The sequence below is a fragment of the Aptenodytes patagonicus genome, chromosome 24 (genome assembly GCF_965638725.1).
Source record: "Aptenodytes patagonicus chromosome 24, bAptPat1.pri.cur, whole genome shotgun sequence".
Lineage (NCBI taxonomy): Eukaryota > Metazoa > Chordata > Aves > Sphenisciformes > Spheniscidae > Aptenodytes > Aptenodytes patagonicus.
The window spans coordinates 3,931,253-3,957,074 of NC_134972.1; the positions used below are offsets into that span (position 1 = coordinate 3,931,253).

Sequence of the window (25,822 nt, forward strand, 5' to 3'; positions counted from 1 at the left end):
GCATCACAGTACCATGACACGTGGCTGCCGGCTGTGCAGGCACCCAGGTCTGCTCATCAAAGCCCCTTTCCTCCCGTACAGCTGCTGGCTGGTGTGGCGGCCCAGCCTGGGGGCTTTCTACGTCCCCGTGGCTTTCATCTTGCTTGTCACCTGGATTTACTTCCTCTGCGCTGGGCTCAGCCTCCAGTGCCGACCGTCACACCAGAAAGACGTCCCTGAGCCGCTGGAGCCACCGCTGCGGCTGGGGGGTGCAGGCGACCTCCTGACGGACTCTGGGTCCATCTCGGTCACGCTGAACTCAGGGCCGCCCTGCCCCGAGGCGGACGGCGTCTACTCTCTGCAGGTGCAATTCTGGGCGCTGGTGACCACCCACACCTTGTACATCGCCCTGTGGACATTCGGTGCCATGGCCGTGTCCCAGCGCTGGTACCTGAACATCATCTTCAGCTGCCTCTATGGCATCACCGCCGTGGCCCTGGGACTCTTCATCTTCATCCACCACTGCGTCCGGCGCCAGGACGTCCTCAACTCCTGGTTCTCCTGCTGCCCTTCCTACAGGAACGCACTGCCCATGCAGGCGTACGTCCATCCCGGGCTGGCACCGGAGGACGGCTCGCAGGTCTTCATCGGCTGTGACCCGGAGGTGGCTCGCTCTGGCGCCTCCTCCTCCTCCTCGCCCAGCAGCGCCGGCTCGGCGGGAGGCCGCTGCAAGCTCACCAATCTGCAGGTAGCCCAGAGCCAGGCAGACGCCTGCCTGGAGCCGGACCCCACCGATGGCAAGACCGCCGGCAGGCACGCCAGCAACCTCCACGGCCGCAGGAACCACCGGGGCAGAACTAAGCAGTGCCGGGACGGGAAGCACCACCGCTTGAAAATGCTGCGGGGCCCCTCCTCGGAGCATCCCTCCAGCGAGAGCGGGAGCCTCCACAACAGCCACTCCGAGAGCTACCACAGCGGCAGGAACAGCCCCGTCAGCAGCAGCCGTGCAGGGCCACGGGCCCCCCAGGACGGGGAAACAGCCCCCAGCCACTCGGAAGGCAGTGACGGCGGACGGCGGGCGCCCGACTTCGCCGAGGCTCGCCGGAGGAGTGCCAGCAGGGACAACCTGCGGCAAGCCAACGCTGCCGAGAAGGAGGCAAAGCGCCGGTCCTACCCGCTCAACGTGGCCAGCCACAACGGTGGCCTCAAGGGCAGCAAGTACGACATCAACCTGGCCAGTGCCGACAGCGTGGCTGGGATGAAGACCGGCCTCTGGAAGAGTGAAACCACCGTGTAAAGGTGGGGAAGGACCGGACAGCCGCAGCGCCGCAGCATTTTCCTCTGGGAGCCGCAGCTGGAGCTGCTCGGGGCGCCTGCGAGGAGGCGACGCTGCAGGAATCGCCACATGCACTAGTGGGGACAGACGGCGCGGCCGGGGGCTCTGGCTCACCCCGGGCGGAGGGCGATGCCGAGCCCGACCCGTCCCCCCGAGGAGGCTCAAAGCTTCCCGCAGTGGCGCTGGGGTCTCGAGGTGAAAGGCAATCCTTGCTCTTCAGCAGCCTGAATTGCAGCCGTACTTTAATCACTCCTGCATGTCACTTAAGACTGATCCTAAATGCTATTTTATAATATACAGAGGAAACAAATGTCTATTTTTCAAAGCTATATTATTGAATGTATATATGTATAGACAGATCAGTAAGTGATGCGAGTGTCTCGTTACCGACCAGTGTTCTCTGGGATCGGGCATGCCCCCGCGCGCTTTGGCAATAGCCCGCTCGTGCCGCGACTGCAATATTCCCGCCGAGGGGACCACACCGGGCGCCCTTTATGTACAGGCACAGTAGCGCCGACGCCTGTGTGACCCCAGCCTGAGCAAGCTGCTTTTGAGAGAGTCAGAGAGCAGCTTCTCCGTCTGAATGTTTTTACATGCAAAAGTTTTTATCCGTGTGTGTTAGACACCAGCGTTTAGCCCTGTGGGTTACGCGGCTGCCAAAGTAAAAGCCATATTGCAAAGCAAGCACAAGGTAAGAGGAGCCTCAGCTCCAAGGCGAGGCGATTGTCTGCACTGTTTTAATGCCAGACACTAAAATCACGGCCAGAAGAGGCTCCCAGGCCCTCGGAGGTGTAAGCTATGCAATGGGTTGGGCTGGCGGAGCCGTGCCGATGCCAGAGCCGAGACTGACCCTCTCTGCCAAAGCACCAAAGAGCCGAGCCGTGGGCAGAGACCCAAAGCAGGTCCTCAGCCTAACCCAGGGGTGCATGCTCAGAAAATACTTGGATTTGCTCTTAGGAAGGCAGAGAAACCCCCCCGGCTACCAGCCTCGCACTCGTGTAAGACAAGAGGAAAGCGCTGGGGAGCAGGGGCCATTCCTGGGAAAGTGGGAGAATGATGCCAATTAATTAGGGACCTTCCTTGGACAGTTCACATGATGCATTCAAAGGGCTGGAACTTGGATAAGCACTTATTTTTTCCCCATTTAAAAACAAGTCCCCCTTTTTTCTAGCATGCAGATAAAAAAAACCCACCACACTGCAGGCAGCAGCAGGCTCTGGGAGCCTTCCCCTGCCAGGTCTTGAAGGTTTCCTACAACGAGAGGAGGTCGCTTACCCCACAGCTGGGCAAGGAGCACCCCAGCCCTGTGCTGGTACAGTACAGTGCTACCTGCTGCCTGCCCCCTGCCCATGCTGGGCCAGGGCTGTATTTCACCCCTCGTCCGGCATTGAGCCCAGCTGACGCCGACCGCAGCCGTAAGAGTGATGCAGAGGTGGGATGGGGGCCTGGTGCCTTCTCTGCCCTTTCCAGCCTCCCCCCCGCCTCAGTTTTCTCGTGCGTCCAAATGGGTTTCATTATTTAGCTACCTCCCAAGGGGTCGCGAGGACCGGGCAGGGGCCGGCGGGGAGGGGGAGCCACAAGGAAGAAGCACTCAGTGGCGGATTTGTCTCGGCGTCAGAAACCCTCGGGGAACCCTCACCCCGCGGGGCTGGGGCACCCCTGGGCTTAACGCGGTTCTGCCGCTCCCCGCCTGCCTCGACTTCTCTGCCCAACCGACGGCTTAAAGCACGTCTCATTACACCTGGTATTTAATAGAAATTAAATCCTTGTTGTCGATACCGCAGCCTGCACAGTCTTGCTGATGCTCAGTTGTTATATATGCTTGCTGCACTGTGACAGTATTATATAAAAAGCTTTGTATTGTTAATTACACTTTTTTTTTTGGGTCTGTTTACATTACAAGCAAATGACATATCAACAGAGAGCTTCTTGCAATATAGGTGGGGGAGGGAGGGGAAAGTATGCCAAAGAAATGTCTTTAAAGGGGTCTTTTTGCATTTTTATATAAATAGAATGTTTCTAGCAGATATGTTTTGTTTAATATATTAAAGATTTTGCCAATCTGTCAACATCTACTGTTATTTCTCACAGACTTCGCGTTTTATTGAGCGAGCAGCACGCTGCCGCGAGCAGCCAGCAGCACTGTGCACACACCGTCCAAAGCTGCGCCTTTGCCACGGATTTCCAGCAGCTTCACATCCCTTATTTAACCAAGGATGGGGTAGTTTTCTCTCGGCAAGTCGAGGTTTCTCCTTGACCCTCACAAACCCATTCTGTCAAAGGAGGTGAAGCATGAGAAGGTGAAACCGTCCCCAGAAAAGCCGGAGCAGCGCTACGGAAAACCAGCGCCAGTGAAGGTGCTGGAGACCTTCCCCTGGGCGTCGCCCCCCGTTGTAAGTCCACGGGCTCACCAGACTCATTCGTGACGCCGCCCCGCAGGACTAGGACTCACCAAAACACCTTTTACCAGAGGCTGCAAGGAGAGAGAATCCAGAAACCGGTCCTGGCACCTGCGCTTGTATTTATTTCTATCAGAAATGTAACAGAACCCAAAGCAGTCACTCTATAAAAAGCCCCATTTTCATCCAGAACATGAAAGAGGACGTGGCCCACTCCTTCCCCGCGACCCCGCTCCCTTGGGCAACTGTCCCTGCAGTGTTCGATGGCTCCGTCACCGTCGGGTTTCATGCTTTTGGTCCCACAGTCCCTGCTGCCCCGGCGTCTCTGGCAGCACCATCCTCTGGACCACGCCGGCGACAACCATCTTCACGGCCAGGCCTTGGCCTTCCTGAAGGCCCGGATCTCCTCCGGGCCCCGCAGGTACTGCTCGATTTCGCTGTCGGAGATGGGCTCGTCGCCGGTGATGGCAGAGTCCGAAGCGCTCGGGGCTGCGGTCCGCAGTCTCTTCCTTGGATTGATAAGGCAGGGCGGCAGCAAGGGCCGCGGGCCGCCCTCATGCTGGCGTTTCCTTTCCGAGGGACAGCCCTCCTCCTGCGCTGCCCCTCCTGCCGCGGGAGGAGAGCCGGGGGAGCCCTCGCCCGGGGCCACGGCACGCTGCTCCTCCTCATCCTCCAGGCAGAAGGCATTTTTCAGCAGGAAAATTCGGTGTTGCAGCAAGTCCCCGATGTGCTTGACCACCGTTTTCTTGTCCATGTTAAACACCCTCAGCCAAGCGAGCTGGGAGGCCATTCTCAGGAGGATCTCGAGAAGCTCCTTCAGCCTCAGGTGCGCCGGCGGCGGCAGATCGACACCCGCCAGCTTGCAGAACCGCGCGAAAGTGCAGGTGAGGCGGGCGGCGGGCTGCAGCGACTGCCACGACAGGAAGGCCGCGGCCGTGACGATGGGAATGGGGTGACGGCCGGTGACCAGCCACGTCTCGCTGGCCAGCTCCACGATCTGCATTGTTCGGGCGACCATCTTCTCCTTGTCCTCCACAAACGGGGCAGGGACGTTGGCTGCGTGCTGGAACAGCCGAAAGCTGCAAGAGCAAAGAGCCCATCGTTAGCACCAGGACACAGGGAAGCCTCACCACGCAGCGCCTCAGTAATCCAGCTGAAGGCGGGAGCTGGCTGCAGTAAGGTCCTTTAGGACAAACGGGAAATGTTTTACGCTGAGGGTGTTGAAGCACTGGCACAGGTTGCCCAGAGAGGTGGTGGATGCCCCATCCCTGGAAACATTCAAGGTCAGGTTGGACGGGGCTCTGAGCAACCTGATCTCGTTGAAGATGTCCCTGCCCACGGCAGGGGGGTTGGACTAGGTGACCTTTAGAGGTCCCTCCCAACCCAAACTATTCTATGATTCTGTGATTCTATGAGCACACCCTGCTCCTGCGATGGGCTGCTGCTCGTGTTACCTAGCTAAGTGCTGCACTGCCCACTCTCCAAACTGAGGAGAAAGGGGCAGGAAGAGAAGAATCACAGCCCAGGCTGTGACAAGGGAGGCAAAAAAGCCATCACAGTCTGTAAAAACCCCAGCACATACGTGGGCCATCGCCCCCGGCCCATCAGCAAACACCAGTCCTGCTCCTTCGGCTGCTCACGTCCACCTCGGGGCTACTCTGTTGTACTACGGTCACTGGATGGAGCAAGAACACGATGAAGTTTGTCATTCGAGGGACAACAGAGTGCACTCCCAGATCACGAATTTCAGATGCTGCTGCACCAGTACTGCCACCCAACCTAGCGGGCTCTCGGTAAATGTGCCCCCCCTTAGCATGCAGGGCTGCGAACTGTCCGAGGGAATACTTTTCCAGTTGATCTGGTTTTGCCTTAGAGCACTCAGCAACAACGTGCCCGTGCAACAGCACAGGTCACCCTGTGTGTGCTTGTGGACTTCTGCCCTGGCCACGGCTGCGTTTCAGAAGCTTTTCCACCCACGGTGTCAAACGTGGGACTCTGAAATGGCTGAAAGGGGCCCCGTTACCTGTTCAGGTGTGTCTTCACCAGATCCCCCAGGCTCAGGGCCGGCACAGAGAGCCCGAGCTCCTTCTGAAGGCTCAGGTAGACACTGGCAAACAGCTCCTGCTTCACGTAAAGGAGGGAACAGATCGTCCCCATCGTCAGGGGCCAGTTGTGCTGTCGACAAGTGACGAAGATGCAGCAGCCCCCCAGGAGCTCCTTCTTCTCCAGACTGACCAGGTGGAAGGAGGGGTGCTGCAGAGCTCTCTGGAAGTACGACACTGCCGTTTCCTCGAACACCGTCGGGAGCTGGAGGACTTTACACAGGTCCTGGACCCGCCTGATCCCTGTGAGAAGACACCACCCTTAAAGATCAGCTCAAGCAGCTTCCGATACACACCGCTCCTCAATATTACACTGCAGCCAGCAACCACCCAGCCCCAGGCAAAGGCGCGAGAGCAGCCCAGTTCCTGCAGCCCTGCAGACAGCGTGAAAAGATCCCCCAAGCCCCTTGGTGCAGGTGAGGCAGTTTGCTGAAGGCATGCACGGGCTGGACGCAGAACTAACTGCCTTCTTCATGCTTTACTGCCAGCTCCGAAGGCTTTTACCATTTCAGAGAGCGTTAGAAACGTGTTAAACAAACTGGAGCAGCAGCAAGGGGGAACCGGGGTGTGAAGGAAACCGAACGGCACGCTCTTACCTCGCTGCAGGCAGCGGCTCAGCTGCTCTTTCTGGCCAGTGCTCTGGGAATATGCCACCTCTGAAAAACAGCCAGTGTTAGGCCAGGTAGTCTCGCAGTGACTCTGGGGGACAGTGTCGCTTAGATTTTGGGCAGCCAGATGCCCATGGTACTGGATTTCAATTATCAGAACTGACGGGTCTTTGAGGCCACCAGACTAGAGCTGGCAGCACAGGTTAAGTAATAGTGAGGAGCAGGATCCCTTCAAGCCATCGCTTCTCTACAAACAGAACCAGCAAACAGCCTCGGGGCTACCCCACTACACTTACAAGAGATTTAAATGCCAAAGAGCAGCTCACCACCGGTTCCAAGCCTAAAACCTGGCAGAGGAGCGCTGTCGGTCTGGCCCTGTAATGGAAAAACCATGCCGGTCTTTTGCCTAGGGAGAGAGGGGGAGAGCGGCTGGCCTAATCCCGGCAGCGCCCAGCACTGCCCTCCACGCAGGGGCCTTTCGACACCAGGAAACCTGCGGGCGGGCAGAGCGTGGAAGGACAACGGCCCCTGGGCCGACTAAAATGGCAGCTCGGGGAGCGCTTCCTTCCTCAGACCGCCTCAGAACGCTCAGTGCGGGCTTTTCACACACAGTTTTGCACCAGGCCGAATCCAAACGCCCCCGGACGCTCGCCCCGCGCCCAGCCGCGCCGGTGACCCCCGCCGGGGCAGAGCCCCGCCGGGCCCGGGCCCGGCCGCACCTCGCAGGTGCTCCTCCTCGGCGTAGGTGGTGGTGAGGAGCCCCTCGGCGAGGACGCAGCCGCAGGCGGCGCAGACCAGCTGCTGCTGCGCGTAGTGCGCGTCCTCCACCAGCGCCGTGGAGCCGCAGCCGGGGCAGCTGCCCCGCGCCGCCATCGCCGCCGCCGCGCAGGGGGAGCGCTAGGGCGGGCGCACCGCCGCCCACCAATAGCGGCGCCGCCCGCGGTCCGTCCCGCCGTCCGCCCGGCCGAGGCGCCGCCCCCGCACGTCGCGTTCCGCGCCCCGCGAGTTCCGCCCGGGCGGACCCACCGTCCCCGGGCAGGCGGCGGCGGCTCCCGGGCACCGCGGAGGGGAGGGGAGAGGGACCGAGGGGACAACGCGCTCCCTCGCTCGGCGGGGAACCGCGAAATCATAAAAACCTTCCCCTCGGGAGACTCATCAGCCGCAGCTCATCATCCTGGTCAGGGCCGAGCCGCGTCCCTCCCTGCAGCCCCAACATGCTGGGGGGCTCTGGGTGCCCCCCCCCATTTGCCTTTCATTACCAGCGGAGGATGAGGGCGACGACAGCACTCAGGGCTCCCGCAGCGCAGACAGGTTTGGGGCTAAATGGCCCCGAGACAGCAGGAGGCTGATTTCCTCCCTTTTCATCCGCTGCCCACAATTTGCGGGCCATTACAATTAGGGTCCGGGGGAACCAGCGCTGTGACTGGGGTGATTCAGCTGGCTCCTGGACAAGAACCTTTCACACCATTTATTTTTTTTTTTTCCCCCTTTACAGAAACTCTCGATTCTCGTGATGCGGATGAGCTCGTCCATCAGGTTTCCCCACCCTGCGAGGTGTTTACCATGAACTTCCTGCACGGACAGCTTGCAGGGATGGAACTAGCCCGAAAATACCTTGAGGATGAGGAGTTTCAGGCAGCAGAGCTGGTCACGAGGAGGGGATGAGGCCCTTTTGAAACTGCTCTTTCAGAAAAAAAGACAAAGTGATCAGAACACTGGATTTCAGGTATTTTTATTTTAGTGTTCCATGAAACCAAAAGGCATTCAAAAACAAATAGGTACCCAGGCTAAAAGCAGACAGTATAAACAGGGAAAAATACATTCAGATCCTTCAATAATAAAACAATACATTTGATTCTTAAGGCCCTTAAAGTCAAGGTAAAGCACCTTGCTGGACATAAAATGCCAGTCCCCTTACGCCGAAGAAAGGCTTTAACTAGTATTGCCAATAAAAGACTGAGGTACAAGGTTTGTGCGATGCTTTCACGGCCACGGAAGTTGAAGCGTGGCTGCTGCGGGACCGTGACCCCGCAGCGGCGCCCGTGCTGCTCCGGCAGGAGGCTCAACACACGCAACCACCGGAGAGAACAACCTCAGCCCCGGCGTCCACCTCAACGGCCACGGCTGTAACTGGCAAAAAAGGCTGCCAGGAGAGGATATTACAAGTTTTTAGGCTTCATCTCTACAGAGACCGCTAAGAGCGCGTATTACCGCTTTGTTTCTGTGCATGTAACTTCAAGATGCACATTCTTGCCAACAGGAATGCACATGATCCGAACTTCATAAAATCCATGCTCCAAAAGCATCGCGCACAGCACCGTGGTGCCTTCAGCAGCCAGAGACTCAGTAGTACCCATATTGTTTTAAAATGAGGCCAGCAAAAAGCAAGAGTCCAGCCTTGCTTCCCACGTGTCCAGTTAAGACTACCGATAATACCATTTTTGAACCGTTCAAGTCACCGTTCAAAGGCACAACCAGTTTTTCTGACTCTCTGACCTAGAACATCAGAAAGCCATGGAATAAAGTCTAGAAGACAAGTTTATTAGTGAGGTATAGGCAACCGTTTCTTTCCAGAGATCCACTGAGGCACAAGGAGGAAACAAGTTAATCCTTCATCTTCCTCACTATTTCAAGGCACGAGAAGCAGCAGCAGTTTTCAGTAAGGCCACCCAGTACCACTCAAAATTAAAACCACCAGCCAAGAGCTGAAGATGCCGCTAAGACCTTCTGCATTTCAGACCCTTCATTCACAGAAGAGGGTACAGTAGAAAAGAAATAACCCCTTCGCTGAAGACATCTGCTCAAATAAAAATAAAATTAGAACAAAGTACCTGAAGCCTTAGAAGACTCTTAACGCTTAAGACTTGTTTCAACTCAAGCTTCCCCTGAAGGAGAGCTCTGTCAGAAAAGCTCCAGACTTTGGTAGTTAGTCAGTTTACAGTAATAAAAAGGTAATTAACAGCATTTTGTGAATTTTCCAATAAACGTACACATCTCTAGGCAAATATATTAAACTACTCTTCACTACAAAAATACAGTATTTGAGAAGTCTCCAGTAGTTTTCAGTGTTTTATGAAAATAGCAAGCAGACTACTAACAGGTTGATAGTTGATCCAGCTAGTCTAGTCCCTCAATAAAGTGCTTTGCTGTAGAAAAATTGAGTTAGAAACTCCCCCCTTTCGAGCTAAGCCAGGAGCGACCCAATAGACCCTTTCAACTTCCGAAGGTAGGAGCGTTAGCTTTGGTCCTCTGCCACCCACGCTTTCGGTATTTCAACTTTCTTCTAAGCCTTGTACGGACTCTTGCAACCCTGATACATCCCAGAGATGCAAAAGAGGCATCTGATTTTTTTGATCTTTGACAAGAGCTTGCCAAAAAAAAAAAAGCCACATTTAGTTTTTCAGTGGAGGAAGCCTCTTGCGGTGGCTGCTCGATAGCGCTCTGCTGTTATTTGCTGTCCGATGAGATGGGGAGGAGAACATACCTGTGTCTGTTGAGCTGCAAAGCAGCCACACATTAAGGAAGCAGACTGAGGTATCGATTGTCTAGCAAAACCAGCACTCTTTCTCAGCTACATAAAATTTTCATTGCATTCTGAGCAGCAAGTCACAAAGAAAACCAAATCAGATTTGAGCGCTAGCTTTGTGACTGCTCCCATCTCCAGGGGAGGGCGATTTGGTTCCTCTCTTGGCTGTGTAAGGAATGCACGAAAGCAAGCGTTGTAAGACTGATCATCTTTGAAGGTCGTTCCAAGGTAAGCCCCAGCTCCAAAATCCAAGGTATTTAAATTTAATAAACTGCAATGGCGTAAAAGAAAAATCGTCACAGAACTCCCATACTGAAAGAGACAGGGGCCACGCACGCATACTGTGAAATCCTCACCTATTTAAGGCTACAGAACAGAAACCAGGCGTACCTTTGCCTCCCCTCATTTGAACGACCTTCGAATCAGGAATTTGAAGTCTATAAGAGAACAGCTTCTGATTTAAAATGCACCTTTGGCCCAAATTCATTACTACCATTCCCATGGTAGACAAACGTACCATGACATCTCAATGTTTCCCATACCAAAAAAACCTGTAAATCTTCCCCTTGGAGAACTGCTTTGAAACAATATGTACTTTATGAGATTAACTAAGCTTTGCTTCTTCCTTTCCAATCTAAGGTTTAACTTGCATTCGACTTTTAGGGCATTAATTACTTTTAAAATACAGCCCGCACAGCCCTGGTCTGAAGCACACATCTTTGGACTTCTCCAGTGTAGTTATTAATATTTTTTTTTTTAAAAACAATCAAATCCTCAAGCTCTACTGTACAAGATTTTATATTGCACTACAACTTAAGATATGGAAAGAAGAGTAATTGATCTACCAAAGCCGCTACAAAACCAAACCATTAAAAGAGTCTTCATAAAAGGATCACCAGTGCCTTGCTGGCAAGCAAAACACATCAAAGCCCCTTCACCCTTCCTATCGCAATCAGCCTTTGGATTAGATGCCTGAACAAATCTTCCCAAATAATGGAAAGAAACCAAAAAATAAATATGATAAGTTGACTCCACCTCTGGACTCCATACACAAGACCTGATGTAACTACTAATCAAACTGAGAGTTGCTCAAGGCAGAAACAGGAAAGAGGTCATTTTCTGTGGGCAGCACAACCGGTACCACCTACTTCACATCGTCTCCTTATTAATCAAACCCCACTGGCGGGAATTCAGTCCTTTGTTCAACCAACGTCCCGAGAGCTTTTACATCTTTCCAGCTTTTTTGTTTCCAGACATTGAAACACGAAGAATGTTTGGGGTTTCTTCCATGACTCTGACAAGCAAGTTATCGATGTAGTCTTCAAGCTCACGCACCTGGAGATCTTTCTTGGTAATTGTATCCTTCTGTTTCAAGACCAGCTGGATCAGCTCATCGTGTGTTAGCTGAGCATAAGCATAGGCAGGATCTGAAGGATCATATTTCTTCGAGAGAGAAGAAAGGCAGGGTCATTACAGACATACCGGCATTTCAAAATAGCAACAGAACGGTATCTGGTAGCTGGCTTGTGGGATTTAAAGCACCAATGAACAACTTCACACACAGCGTTTGCAGAACCACAGCTGCTCTTCAAAAGTATTACCGTGCTTCGTATCTTTTTAAAAAATAAGTTCCACCCAAACGACATTTCGGAACATCAGTCATTAGCACTTTATTATCGAGAGGAGCAGGCTGCCCAGGGCCAAGCTGCGCAATGGCCAAGGCACTAACAACGACAGGGAGAGGCTGGCAGGCCAGGCAAGCGTTCTCCTACAAAGCACCTTTTGGGCCATTAGCAAACCCAGCCTGGAAAAATTCATACAAAACACTGTCTCTACTCATGCACTTCCAGAATGCAGAATAGCTTTTTGAAAATATTTGGAGGAAAAAAGAGCAACTGCCTCAGAGTAAGTGCGTGCTACTTATGGCACAGCAACACAATTTACAGAGCTTAGGCAGTCTTCTCCAGAACAGAAGGCAGGCTCAGAGCGAGACAGACGGTAAGCAGGCCATCGTTTTAGCATAAAATCTTTGCGTAATGTCAGTTCTGTAATTCAACTCTTCTCCAGTTTACACTGAAAGAATGTCATGCTGACCCCAGGCAGCAGCCCATCCAGCTTAGCGAAGATGCATGGAAGTTACAGCCACGCACCATCAACTACCACCGTTTATAGACGAGCGCTGGGACAGCTACTGTTTAAAACAGACCAAAGACTAGGGAAAGCCAAATTCAGGTTAAACAGCAAGAAACACCCATCTAGGCCTTTGGCACTTCCCTCTTATTGTAGTTATCACTGTGAAAACACATCACAACACAGCTTCTCTTCTGCTTTTAACCCTTAAGCAAACTGGACGGGTACTTAGCAGCTTCTGCCAACTCCTCCAGCTACCTTCTCAGACGCTACACCAGAATGCCAGCCCAGGCTTTTCTTTCACAGGGCGTATGCATACAACAGGCTCGCGTGACTACCTCAAGCATAATTTCTTATGTGGAATCAGAGCACCACACCAGAATGCTAATTACAAGTTTTCAACTCGTTCAGAATAGCAGCGTGTCCGTTTGAATCATTTAACTCGCATTTTCTTCTTTTCCATTTACACCAGAAGGAGGCACTACAGTTATTTTGGTACTAACTTTTCATTTTCCCCAAAAAACCCTTAGAGACAATAACGGTACCCAGGGTTTTGCCCTGCTGACCCGAGATGCCTCTAGCCATTCTGATCAACATGACTTTTAAGCTGTGCCTCAAGCCTGGAGGTCTCTTTTGAGTCCAAGATTATGCAAAAAGCTCCTTTAAATCTGAGTGATTATGCAAGCTGCACAGCTACGCTTTTAGGAAGCAGCTGTGCTTTAATGGCAGGCGCCTGGTCTCTCAACCTGCACAGGATACTAATGCAACACATTACAAGGCAACAGCCACCCCGAGGTTACTTTTCCCACCTTCTCGGCTTTAAGAGCCACATACTTATTTCAGGGTGAAAATGAGCTTTGGGGACTAATCACGTCTGACAGTAAACAGCGACTAATTCGTCCGGTCTTCGGTGCAGATCCAAGTTACGCAGCTCCCACACGTCACCAACGGGACTATCTTCCAGGGGTAGCACCGCCCGCGAGTCACCCATCGTTCCTGTCACAGCCACCTCATGGCTCACACACATCCCGCTCACCTCTGGGGAGTCAGAGGGCACCCCGCGCTCCTCTCCACTGAGAATCCCCTCCGCAAACAAGAGGCACCAATTCCATTATAGATCAGTTTGCAAGGAAAGAAAAATATTTAAAGATTGTCCCCACCTTTGGGGACTGAAAAAAGGAAAGTTCAGGCCCCCCACGGTCTAATAACCACTGTTCTTTTTCTGCTCAGGATATATGAGATATGAGCCTAGGCAAACTAGCCCAAACACACAAACTCTTTTCAATTTACTGCTTAAGCTTTGGTTTAAAGTGCCGCTTTTCTCCATACCTTCACGTTCATCTCCAGCAGCTTTTCATTCATAGTGCTGATGACGTTCAGGTTTTTACTTTGAGACTTGTTTGCTGTGGCATTCATTGGCTTCACAGGATGGAGTCTGCAACATTAAAAAAAGGTTTATGCTATTTAGGCAGTACACATAACACCAGCACTACACAGATCTTCAGACTAAAAACAAATACAGCATGAAATTGGGAAAAATCCCTACCCTTCTCTATCTCCAGAGAGATAAGAGATTCAGCTTTGGGAAGACAAGGCATTTCTGTCTAAGCTATAGGCTTTTTAGAGGTATACTCAGTTCTCTTTCTACTATCTTTACTGACTTAAGGCATTGGAAATAAAGCAGCAGTAACAAGGGAAATACATCCTGAATGGTATGTCACAAAAGAAAAGCCAGGTCCGTCTACACAAGAAGGCAGTACACAGCAGCAGTTACTCTGATCTCTCACGCACCAGTATTTGAGCCTGACTTTCCTAATGAGAACATATTTGTGGTTCTTGCAACGTATCAAATACTCCTACTATCCTGGGACAAGCATATAGTACGCCTTTTCCAATCTGAACTTACGCCATAAGCTGCCAAAAAGTGCTATCTTCATTTGCTTGAGCAGGATTTACATTGCCAATTTTAATACAGGAAGAAAATTTTACTTGTATCTCAGCAAATGCCGGCCCAGAAGCATCCTAGACCCTAGACAGAGTTCTGCAGATAAAGTACTGAGGGCTGACAGGTCAGCGGCACTCTTCCTCGGAGAACAGTACCCCAGCAGGCAGGAGGAATCATAGAATCATTGAGGTTGGAAAAGACCTCTAAGATCATCGAGTCCAACCATCGACCCAACACCACCGTGCCCACTAAACCATGTCCTTAAGTGCCTCATCTTAGCTGCAGACAGCTCCGGAAAGCAGCCACATGTTCTTGGGAGAGAGAGGCTTTAGCTGCATCGCTTGCTGCGATTCACTTCGAGGCTCAGGAGGCCGGTTCAGCCAGGAAAGGAAGCATCCCAGTTTATCAGGCCTCCTGTGACCATTCTCCCATTTATGAAAAATGGATGAATTGCAGTCCATTTCCCCAATTTGATGAAATGACCCTGTTTCTTAAACTGCGACCAAGTTTCCCTAACATTTCTCCTAAGAGGTAGCACTGTGATGAATGGCAGGTCCCCTCGAGTGCTCTGGGCATCCTTAATAGCTATACAGACTCATCTGGTGCCAGCAATGATCCTACGCTGGCATGACAGGACCCAGGCCCCGGCAAATCCACGGGCCGGAGGAAGTTAAGTCTGTACAATGCCACGTCACTGCAAAGCACAGTAAATTCCTGCAGCTGGAGAGACAGATCTGCGCTCACAGGGAGAAAAAGCAAGGCTCACATCAGCACTGAGATACCTTCTGTGTATTTCCCATATTCTCTCACCTGTGCTTAGGAGACACGGTTTCACCACTCTGCTGAGTTTGGTTAGGATATGTTTCAGAGGGTGAAACCCATGCCTGAAGAAGCTTCTTCTTGCCAGAATTTCCTGCTTTATCTGCGAAGCCCTCGGCTGTTGGCTTTTTCGGAGACTCTGCTCTACGACTTGGGGTGTCAGAGGGGAGAGAATGAGAGGAAGAGAAGGGCTGGGAAGGACTTGACAGGGAGGAAGAGGAAACAGAAGGCTCAAAGAAGTCACACTCCGCACGCTCCCCAACACCTACACTTATTTTCAGTCCTTGTTTCTCAAAATGACTATTACGCTCCCTGGAATGAGACGTCATACCTAAGCCTGAGTCAGCTACCTGGTTATTGACACTGTGAACATCTACTCTGGCAGGCAGCACGGGTGGTTTGCTTGGCTTACAAGTACCAGGAGCACTTCCTCCTCCTCCTGGAGTGGCCGAGGTTACTTGGGCTGCAGCAGAGCTATCAGAGCGCTCTTTCAGTTCTTCGTGCAAAGGCATTAAATCTAGGGACTGCTTTCCAGTCTCTGAAACGTTTTTATCACCTGCAGTGACACCATGGTTCTCCTGACAGTCACCCAGCAGCTCATCATCGGAGCCTCCCTCCGGAATAACTGGAAGACTGGCCAGTTTCAAACCTCGGTCTCCAGTAACGGGAATGGCAGACTTTAAATGTGTAAGACAGTCAAATAAATCGTCATCACCTTCATTTTCTAAATGCCTATTACTGCTGTCATCTCTGAGCATCACTGGTGGAGTGATAGTCTCTAATGAGCCACTTTGGGGGAGGCACCCACGAGCATCTGAGGCTTTACCATTAGGTAATGGGAGCCCAGGCGCAGATTTTACACCATCGCCTGAAGAAGGCACATCACCACTTAACTCATCAGTCTGAGAAACTGGTGGGCACTTTTTCAGCATTACAGACAGCCGTGGTGCTGGCTTTGGAGTGACTAACACCTCGCTGCCAGCCCTCCCTACGTCGGCTTCCCAAGGGGACAGCGTGCAAGCTCCCAAGGTTGGTTTGGCAGATCCTACTTGAGAAAATGAGTCATTTTTATCAACTGGAGTTGCTTGGGGCTCTAACGTGGGCGCACATTCTTCTCGTCTCTTTTCACCAAAGATCTCCTGCTTCTCATTCAGCTCACTCTCGGGGGAAGGTGGCTGTTCAGCACCGATCTCTGGCAAGAGGCTATTACTACACTTTGAGAGAGGTGAGAAGCGTTTACCATCCTTTGTGCAGGGTTCAGTATTTACACCACCTAGTTCCACACCACCCTGAACGGCGGTCTCGCTGTTTCGGATGGGACCTGTGCTGTCACTAGAGAGTTTTGACGATGGGTAGCACCCTGCTTCCAGTTCGCGAGCAAACCCTGCTCGCTCTCCTGTTGCATCTGAACCTGTCAATAACATTTCACTGAAATCAGAGCACTGCTTTTCGCCTTCCTGCCCACCCAAACCCTCATCACCTGACGTAACACCCTCCGATCCATCAAGGAGAAAGAACACAGATTTCCTCTTGTCTAGCTTACTTCTTTTCAAAGAAGTCTCAACCTGAAGCTGGGGAGAATCGCACTGCTTCTTTGGAGCCAGACCAGGGTTGTCAGAAAGGGTGCCGAGAGGGTTTGATACAGCTTTGACATTACTAGTTGAAGCCACATCTGAAGAGCTCCCTAAAGCGTCGCAACCAGAGCGTTTCAGCTCAGCAGGGTGTTCTGCCGAGAAACGGTCTTCATCACAAGGAAGGCAGAAAGGGGAAGAACTAGCAACAGCTTCGAAACCTGGCGCATCTGGTTCCCAGCCAAGCTTGGATACAAAGGGATTATTGTCATTAAAATGACAATCAGAGGAGAGAGAAGGTGCGGGCGGGCAAGAGAGACCCCGGGAAGCCCACCTATCAGAGCTTTCAGGACCATGGCCCTGTGAGCTCTGCCCCCACTCAGAAGCAAAAGGATTATTAGCACTACCAGAGACCTGCCCAGGAAGAGGTATTTTGGAAACAGAAGCTGCAAGATGATGGGACGAAGGGAAACGGGCAATGCCTTCAGGATCCAGGGCCGCAGATGTCCTGTCCCACTCAGGAGTAAAGGGGTTCTTGCCATTCAAAAGCTCTGCAGCAAAAGGAGGAGGAGGAGAAGTAATAGATGCAGGAGAACTAGTAATGTTTTCAGAGTCTGGCACTTTGACTTTTTGTCCTGTTTTAGAAATAAAAGGATTATTGTCACTACTGATACGGTGTACAGAAAGAAAAGCAGGAAGGGAATCAGGTGCAAGAGTAGGAAGCGTGGCTTTGGTTTCCTCCTCTGAAGGCACGCCCAGTCTGCAAAAAGGGACAAAAAACTCGCATGTCACTTGCAGATGAAACACGAGGCAGGAACAGACAAGCTTTAGCACCAGACTCCATCAACTCCTAACACTGGAGATGAGTTATACTTGCAAGAGACCTCAGAGCCTATCTGACAGACTTTACATACTTAAACGTGTCTTTACAAAGCACTCAATTTATGTCAGAACACTTCTGCCGTAGAGTTTGCACAGGTTACTGCGGTGGCTGCTTTTAAGCACTATCTCGTCTTTTGCACCCCAAGCAATTTTATTAGTATGTAAGATACTTCATACGCAAGACATTTAAACATGAGAAGCACTGAAAATAAGGAGTTACAGACAGACACAAAACGTAGCCTTATTAGTAGGACACACCCATATACATATAAAAACACAGTTGGGGTTTTTTTTATACATATATATATATATATATATATATGAAGGATAAAGGAGCAGAATTTCCAAAGAAGCCTCGTGTACAAATTCACACAAACGTCCTTCACGTTGCTGTGAACAATGCCAAAAGCAGAAGAGCTCCAAGATTAACACTTTTGAAGACCACAACCAAATACAGAAGAGAAAAGTAGAGATGTTAGAACTGGTATTTCAGCCCCTGGGTGTGTTCAAGCCGCACAGCTCAGAAGAATGTTAGTTTTTGCAAAAGAGCCAGCAAGAAAAATCACCCCTACAAAGATGCCTGCACTCAGAGAACCACTATTTCAGCATCACTTCTAAGGAATATCCCTATATCAATCTTTTTCATACCGAGAAAGAACTCAGAATTGTTATTTGTTATTAAAGGGCCCAATGGCCAGCTTAAAACCACCAGGTACCCTGCAGAGCAACACGCTTCTGCCGCACGCAGGATGCCAGGTTGAGAAGCGCTGCTCTGTGGCAGGAAGCAGCCTAGTTACAGCCTGCCACCACCGCTGCACGTCGCTATTTATGTCAACCTCTGAAGCAAACACGACTGACCTGGGCTTGACAGCTTTGGTCTTCGCCGGCGCAGCAGCTTTTTCAGGTTTCCGTTCTTCCTCAAAAGGGTTGAGCGGCTGCTTATTTGCAAAGACGTCTTCTGCGCGGTGACCATCTTCTGAAGAATTCCCTCTGCTTAAATCTGCTGGAAGTTCAAGATGTTTGGCCTCTTGTTCGCTCTTCTCTTCTGGAACTTTGTTTTCCTCATCCTGCAGGGTCCTGTCGGGAATATTCTCAGCATCGATGGTCTTCACTGCTTCCTTCTTCCCTGTGACCAAAGAGAGCAAGGCAGACTTCTTGTGGTCTGTTTTTTTGGTCTCTTTAATGACCTCGACAGTTGGAGGAACACTGGCTTCCAGGTATTCTTCACTGCTAAGCAATTTGTATGACGGCAAAGTCATAGATTTAAAGGTCTCCAAGGATGCAGACCCAGAGAAAGCATGACTAGGAGATGTTCTTCCCGTCTCTTCAGGTCCTTTAGTAGATCTGGAAGACAGGTTCTCTTCTGAAGCAAAGAGCTGCTTCCTCCTGAAGTTGTGAGGAGAGGGGGAAGAGGCTGGAGTGTTGTCCTTCATCGTGCTCTCTTCCATATAAACGTGACTGCCATTGATACACAGACTAGACTTGGAAACAGGATCGCTTTTGGATTTAAGGCCACTGAATAAAGAGAGCCCTTCTTTCTTGGTGTGGCCAGTGGTTACTTGGTTTAGTTGCCTGCTGTCTAAAGTTGCTGTTTTACGAGATTTAAATACAGGAGAGGGAGAGGACTTCTCTTCCAGGGCATTTCCAAAGGCTTCTGGAAAAAATAAGCAGGGAGAAATTCAAGATGCAAGAACATCCCTTCCTCTGACACTCGCTACTGACAACCTCAGTGCTTCACAGTCATTAATGGATCGCAGCAACAGAAACATTGCAAGTGTGACTATACCAGCCACTTCCAAACCTTCTGGGTCCCCTACCACTGCCAGCCCTCAGCATACCAGATCACACACACCGTTCAACGACCTAAAACCACCACAGATCACTTACTGCGAAGCTGCACCGCCAACACGTGCAGACATTGCTCACACAGCCCCACAGTTTCTATGCTATCCCAAGGTAGATGCTCACGGCTAAGCTTAATGTCCTACGTGCATACCCACCACAGTGGACAGAAGTGACTTTCTACGGATTTGTTCAGTAAGAAGAATTTAACTAGTACTCTAAAGAGTGTGAAAAGTGCAAGCAAACCTTTGGAGAAAGGCTTTGTGCTTCATGAGTGCAGTGAGTGCCAATACTCACTTTCTGAGGTTGGAGAGGTCTCCGACTCCTCATCGTCCCATTGCGACTGGAAGTCGCTGGGCCGAAGCCGAACCCTCTCGGTGACGGGCTGCTGCGTCGGTAGGACTGACATGGACTGGGAGAGGGAAGTTTTCTGCAGGCCAGGTTTGGAAAACAGGGTTTTGAACTTTGATTTCTTCTTTTCCTTCTCAACTGACTCATCTTCGCTGTCAGCGGGGGAGTGAGTCGTGCTGGGAATGATCGCCGACGCCGTGTCGGAAAGGCCACTGCTCCTCTTCCCCTTGAGCTTGTCTTTGAGCTTGCCAAAGGGAGAGCGAGACTTGTCTTTCACGGACAGATCAAACATACTGGCTGTCAAGTTGCTCCTCATAAACTGGATATCCACTTCGATCTCCCCTCTCTCCTTTTCCTTTTTCCCTGGTTTGGAGCGAAGCTTGTACCACCTGCAGAAACAAGGAGATTTCTTTTACAAACAAGTTCTTGAGAGGCATGGGTAATTTAGAACAACAGAGGGTGTTTATGTTTTAAAAACCTAATAAGCCTACAGTGAAGGGGGAAAAAAAAAAAAAGCCTTTAATCTTACAAGTACGTCATAATCATATGGCCAGGTACCAAGGAAAACATTTCTTATCATGAATAGAAAGTTATTAGTAAAATTTGTTTTAAAACCCAGACCAGGAAGGGTTAAAAAAAAAAAAAGAAGGGGAAAAAAAAAGAAACACAACATGGAATTCCTGTATTTCGGCTCAGCCACTCTCTTCTGTGCTTTTATCTGGCTTCCCGAAAGAAATTCTCAGAGGCTAGGACTTTGAAGTGGGTGCGAAAGCAGCAGCCTCAGAGAGCTGAAACTGGTACCAGAGAGCTTGCACACACGCCCCACGCCCTCATACCTTTCGTTCCAGCTTCTTTTCAGTTGCTATCTTAATGCCTCTTAAGCTAAGGAACCCCTAATCAACACGACGAGAGCCAAACCAAGCCTTACAGACCGTCTGGGGATTTCCACTCACCTCCACGAGCTCGTGACTGGAGTGCACCAGGAAGGACATTCATTACAGACGGAACCTTATCCCTTTCTGAAATGCAGCTCCAGAACATTAAGCACTGCATATTAAGTAAGCGCTCAGGTTATCCTAAACTGCAAAGCCACCATCTGCGCGCCTCTACCACATGTGCTCAGTTACCACTCAATGACACTCAAATCCCATTAGGGTCAGCAAAGAAAATTATCAGCACTGCGCACCAATACTTTTTTGTCTATTGCGGGAGCCGCAGACTTCCCAACTCCACAGAACCGACAGGAAAGGCCGCCGGGAAAACGCCGGCGTCTTCCTCCTCACCAGCTGCTACATGAAAATAAAGGAAGCGAACAGAGCATGCAAATCTGCCTCTCCATCAAATTTGCACTGCATTGCTTTGAAGGTGCACTGGAAGCAACGAAAGGGAATGGGAAAAGACAATTTGCTTCAGAGAAAATTCAAAACTAATGAGCATTAACTGAAGGAGATGAATTCAGAAATCTGCTACAGAGAAACACATTAGAGGGAAATGAATGCTCAAGCACCACGCTGCAGTTCGATGTTCAGACCTGAAGTTACAAGTTACCAGGGAAGGGATTTTATAAGGAAATGTCAGGTTTTGTCAGGTCCCTAAAGCTGCAGTCCCGCAGCGGCAGCAGCAAGGGAAGCGCAAATCCTTTGCCTTTAACGCAAGCCAGCACTGGGCACTTTTGTTCCGAACCGCGTGATTTCTAGGAGCATCCTGCATTTGTACGGTGCCACAACAATTCATTCTGCACACTCTGCCCCGGGGAAAAGGCAGGCCCTGTTCGAACAGCATCCAAAATACAAACTGTGCGTTCAGCGAAAGGCAGCTTAGCACCGAAACACGGCCCTCGCTTTGAGAAGCACACCACGACGTCCACCTCAGAGCGGCTGAAGGTAAATAACGTACTGACAACCTCCCCCCCAAAACTACAAAATATAAAATCTTATTAATTTCATTTATTATGTTAGTGTGCGCCTGTCAATCAATGTGCATTTATTTTCCAAATAAAACCAGCCGTTTACAGGTATACGTCACCACGGCAGCTAAGTGATGACAAAAGAAACAGCCTTCAAACAGAAAATCGAGGGCTGGGGGGGCAACATTAACAATTGGAAATATCAGAATTTTTCCCAGGAGCATCGAAGTTGGGGTCCGTGTCCCCCCCCCCCCCCGTATTTTCCTTTGGCCCAGGCACAAAGAAACCAGCCCGGGAGGACCCGCGTCGCTCGCCTCCCAGGGCTGACTCCCTGAACTCTGCTGACTGAAGGCACATCACGCGCCGCAGTGTAAACACATTAGCGCTTGACACGACCTTAATGACGGCCACGTTATAATTAAGGCTTCACAAGCGGCGACGGCTTTGTCGAGAAACACGACGCGGATCTCAGCTTTGGCCAAGCCGGTGTTAATACCTGGATCTGCTCAGGTGAGCCAGAAGAGGAAGGTGACTCACCGGCCATCTCAAGCCACATTACAAGGCTGCTGACTCCCAGCAAAACCCTCCCAGCAACCACCCCTGGGACTTCAGCGCACCGCCCCAGTGTTTATGTTCAAAGGAGCAAGTATGACACAGAGCTGGCACTCGGCGTTAGTCTCCTGGCTCGGTGTCCTGCTGACAACAGCGAAGCCAGCCCGTGTAACACCGAATTATCTGTTCTTACACATGCTTAGGCTCTGCTAAGTATTTATTAAGAAAAATACATGAACAGCTGGCTGTAGCCTGCGTTCATTCCCTGTCGGAAGGAGAAGGCATTTCAAATACATTAAGTTTCTCGGGTCAGCCTGGCTGTTCCCAGCGTACGCTGTTAGCACTCGCATGTAAATGTTTAAAAATCAAAGCCAAGCACGAGGCAGGACTGGCTGAAAAAGCACCGGCCGCGTTTCCCCGGGCCGGCCCGGCAGCCGCAGGTGCCAGAACCCCTGGCCCCTTCCAGGGGGCAGGCACCCCGGAGCTATGGGGGGGGCTGGCCCACATCAGGAGAGACCCTGCCCCGAGGGGTCACCCCATGGGCCCTCGCGGGGCCTGAGGGGACCCCCTGGGGCACAGCAGTCCCTCGCTAGGTTTCCCCCACCCCTATGGGGCACAGGGGTCCCCACGGGACACAGGGCTCCCCCACCAGAACCCCAGTCCCCTGTGGGGCACACAGGTCCCCAGCCAGGTCCCCACACAGAGGGCCCCCCCCCCCCCCCATCCCTCTCCCCGGCCCCGGTGGGGCACAGAGCCGCCCCCCCCCCCCCGCTCCTCCTCCCCGGTGGGACGCAGAGGCCGCCGCGCCCCCGCCCCGTGTCCCCAGAGGTCCCCTCACGGCCCCCGGCCCCGGTTCCCCGGAGGCCCCCCGCCGCCCCGGGCCCACCTGCTGTGCCGCCGGCCGCCGTCGGCCCGCAGCGCCGCCAGGTCGACTTCGGCGCGGCCCAGGAACTTGTCGAGGCCGACGAGGGCGCGGTGCAGCACGGTGAGGCGGAGGGCGGCGGGCCGCGGCGGCGGCGGCAGCTCGAAGGTGGCCTCCTCCCGCCAGAGCGGCTGCCCCTGGCACCGCTCCGCCACCGAGGTGGAGAACTTGTCGCGGCCCAGCGCCATCACGGTGTAGGCGTCGCTGCCGCCGCCGCCCGCCGCCGCCTTGGCCCGCAGCCCCCGCGCCCGCAGCACCGTCACCTGCACATGGGTGGGCGCCCAGGCCGGGGCCGAGCCCGGGCCTGGGCCTGACATGGCGGCGGGAGCGAGAGCGGGAGCGGGAACGGGAGCGGGAACGGGAGCGGCGCGGCCCGGTGCGCTGCCCGGTGTGCCCCCGCCCCGCCCGATCGCCCCGCCCCTCTCGCGAGAGCAGGGGGCGGGACCGGGGCGGGGCCTGGGTCGTACAGGTGTGTACGTGTGTGTGCAGGGGTGTATGTACAGGGGTGTGCAGGGGTGTATGTACAGGGGTGTATGTACAGGGGTGTATGTACAGGGGTGTGCATGTACAGGGGTGTGCAGGGGTGTATGTACAGGGGTGTATGTACAGGGGTGTGCATGTACAGGGGTGTGCAGGGGTGTATGTACAGGGGTGTGCATGTACAGGGGTGTGCAGGGGGTGTCCATGTATGTACAGGTGTGTACAGGGGTGTATGTACAGGGGTGTATGTACAGGGGTGTGCATGTACAGGGGTGTGCATGTACAGGGGTGTGCAGGGGTGTATGTACAGGGGTGTATGTACAGGGGTGTATGTACAGGGGTGTGCAGGGGTGTATGTACAGGGGTGTATGTACAGGGGTGTATGTACAGGGGTGTGCATGTACAGGGGTGTGCAGGGGGTGTCCATGTATGTACAGGTGTGTACAGGGGTGTATGTACAGGGGTGTATGTACAGGGGTGTGCATGTACAGGGGTGTGCAGGGGTGTATGTACAGGGGTGTATGTACAGGGGTGTGCAGGGGGTGTCCATGTATGTACAGGTGTGTGCAGGGGTGTATGTACAGGGGTGTATGTACAGGGGTGTGCATGTACAGGGGTGTGCAGGGGTGTATGTACAGGGGTGTGCAGGGGGTGTCCATGTATGTACAGGTGTGTACAGGGGTGTATGTACAGGGGTGTGCAGGGGTGTATGTACACGTGTGTACAGGGGTGTATGTACAGGGGTGTATGTACAGGGGTGTGCAGGGGGTGTCCATGTATGTACAGGTGTGTGCAGGGGTGTATGTACAGGGGTGTGCATGTACAGGTGTGTAGGGGTGTATGTACAGGGGTGTATGTGCAGGGGGTGTCCATGTATGTACAGGTGTGTGCAGGGGTGTATGTACAGGGGTGTGCAGGGGTGTATGTACAGGGGTGTGCATGTACAGGTGTGTGCAGGGGTGTATGTACAGGGGTGTGCATGTACAGGGGTGTGCAGGGGTGTATGTACAGGGGGGTGCATGTACAGGTGTGTGCAGGGGTGTATGTACAGGTGTGTGGCATGTGCAGGTGTGTGCAGGGGTGTATGTACAGGGGTGTGGCATGTGCAGGGGGTGTCCATGTATGTACAGGGGTGTGCAAACAGGTGTGTGGGGGGTGTGTGTGTGTGCAGCTGTGTGTGTCGAGGGGTGTGTGTGTCGAGGGGGGTGTGTGTCCAGGGGTGTGTGTTTTTGTGCACATGTAGAGCTGTGTGTGTCTGCACAGGGCAGTGTGTGCAGGTGTTTTGGGGGGGTATACAGGTGCCTGTGCGTACAGGCGGGTGCATGCCCAGGGGTACAGGTGGGGGGGGCGTGCGGTCTGGGGGGCTGTAGGGTGACCGGTGTATGTGGAGGGGGGGGGGCGTGCAGGGGGGTGCAGGGCCGAGCCGGCTGACCTGTCGTGCCGACAGCTCCATCCCCTCGCCCGCTCCAAGGCTGCAGGAAAAGCACTGGTGCTTCTCCGAAAACAATCTCGCAGGAGAAATGCCATTTCCAACACCCAATGTGATGAGAGCCATGTGATTCGTTTAATGAAACGGGCAGCTACTTACAGCCGTCACTCCAGCGAAATGCTTTTCACCCCTTCCTCTCACTCCTGCAGGCCCATTTCCTTCATTAATTTAGAATAATGACACTGTGAGGTCCCAAAGCGAAGCATGCAGCCTGTTGCCCCTCCCGTGGGGCTGAGCACTGTGTCCTCCAGGAGCTTTGCTCCCCCATCCCATCCCGTCCCATCCCATCCCATCCCATCCCATCATCTCCTGCCCTCCAGGAGCATCCTCCCTGCACCCAGTGATGCTGGCGATGCTCTCGTCCCCCCATTGCCTCCTCCGAAGCCTGGCAGCCTCGGCATGAGGCTACACCAGCCCGTTGGACCGCAGCATCTCGGGGTGACCCGCCAAGCAGCACGTGCTGGGGAGCAGCCAGCCCCGGGGCCAGCCCTGGGGACGGGGATGGCCCTTGGGCCACACGTGCTGCTCTGGGGGGCTGCCCGCAGCCAGGAGGGGAGAGGGCAGCCCTGTGTGGTCATAGCTCGTGCCCCCCGGGGAGGTGCAGGTTTGCCTTTGGGACCCTCGTGGGAGGGACGGGTTTTGCTGGGGCTGGCAGGGCCATCGGTATGCAGCTGGTGACGGCTGGGGTGACTTTGCAGGGAAAAGCTGTAGCAAATGCATTTTTGCTCATGCCGGTTGCTGTCCTGGAGGCAAAGGGAGCTCAGGGCACGCTGGGAGCAGAGCCGAGCACCCCAACGCCGGGCAGGCGTAGGGAAGGATGCTGCAGCGAGCACTGCAAACCTCTGGGCAGGCAGGAGGACCCCATTCTCCTCCGGTCCCATGGGCAGGATGGGCATCCCTGACCCCCTGGCAGCGGGGAAAGCTCTGCCGTGCACGGGACGACGCGCACAGCCATGGAGGGTCTGGGGAGCAGGACCCCAGCC

General features: G+C 52.9%; 3 protein-coding genes across 5 annotated transcripts in view; 1 reads left to right on the forward strand and 2 right to left on the reverse strand.

The window, feature by feature from the left end:
- ADGRA2 (adhesion G protein-coupled receptor A2) overlaps positions 1-3,415 on the forward strand; it is a 30,852-nt gene extending 27,437 nt beyond the window's left edge. Inside the window, exon 19 of the mRNA XM_076358852.1 lies at positions 82-3,415. Within this exon, the coding sequence (XP_076214967.1) occupies positions 82-1,276 (1,195 nt within the window). The 3' untranslated portion in view covers positions 1,277-3,415. The remainder of the gene's footprint in view (positions 1-81) is intronic.
- A 401-nt stretch (positions 3,416-3,816) lies between these two features.
- Positions 3,817-7,297, reverse strand: BRF2 (BRF2 general transcription factor IIIB subunit). 2 transcript variants are annotated; one of them, XM_076358854.1, is made up of 4 exons: positions 7,144-7,297; positions 6,413-6,472; positions 5,738-6,059; positions 3,817-4,793 (listed from the first exon to the last, which is right to left on the reverse strand). In XM_076358854.1, the coding sequence occupies exons 1-4, from the start codon at positions 7,295-7,297 to the stop codon at positions 4,082-4,084; spliced, it is 1,248 nt and encodes a 415-aa protein (XP_076214969.1). In that variant the 3' UTR covers positions 3,817-4,081. The 2 variants fall into 2 exon arrangements, with proteins under 2 accessions (XP_076214969.1, XP_076214970.1); XM_076358855.1 differs by lacking the exon at positions 7,144-7,297 and adding an exon at positions 6,751-7,082.
- Positions 7,298-8,139: 842 nt separating this feature from the next.
- Positions 8,140-23,216, reverse strand: RAB11FIP1 (RAB11 family interacting protein 1). Of its 2 annotated transcripts, XM_076358823.1 has the most exons (6): positions 22,835-23,216; positions 19,437-19,879; positions 18,156-18,951; positions 14,836-17,175; positions 13,410-13,515; positions 8,140-11,393 (listed from the first exon to the last, which is right to left on the reverse strand). In XM_076358823.1, the coding sequence occupies exons 1-6, from the start codon at positions 23,185-23,187 to the stop codon at positions 11,175-11,177; spliced, it is 4,257 nt and encodes a 1,418-aa protein (XP_076214938.1). In that variant the 5' UTR covers positions 23,188-23,216; the 3' UTR covers positions 8,140-11,174. The 2 variants fall into 2 exon arrangements, with proteins under 2 accessions (XP_076214938.1, XP_076214939.1); XM_076358824.1 differs by lacking the exon at positions 14,836-17,175.
- Between the last annotated feature and the right edge of the window lie 2,606 nt (positions 23,217-25,822).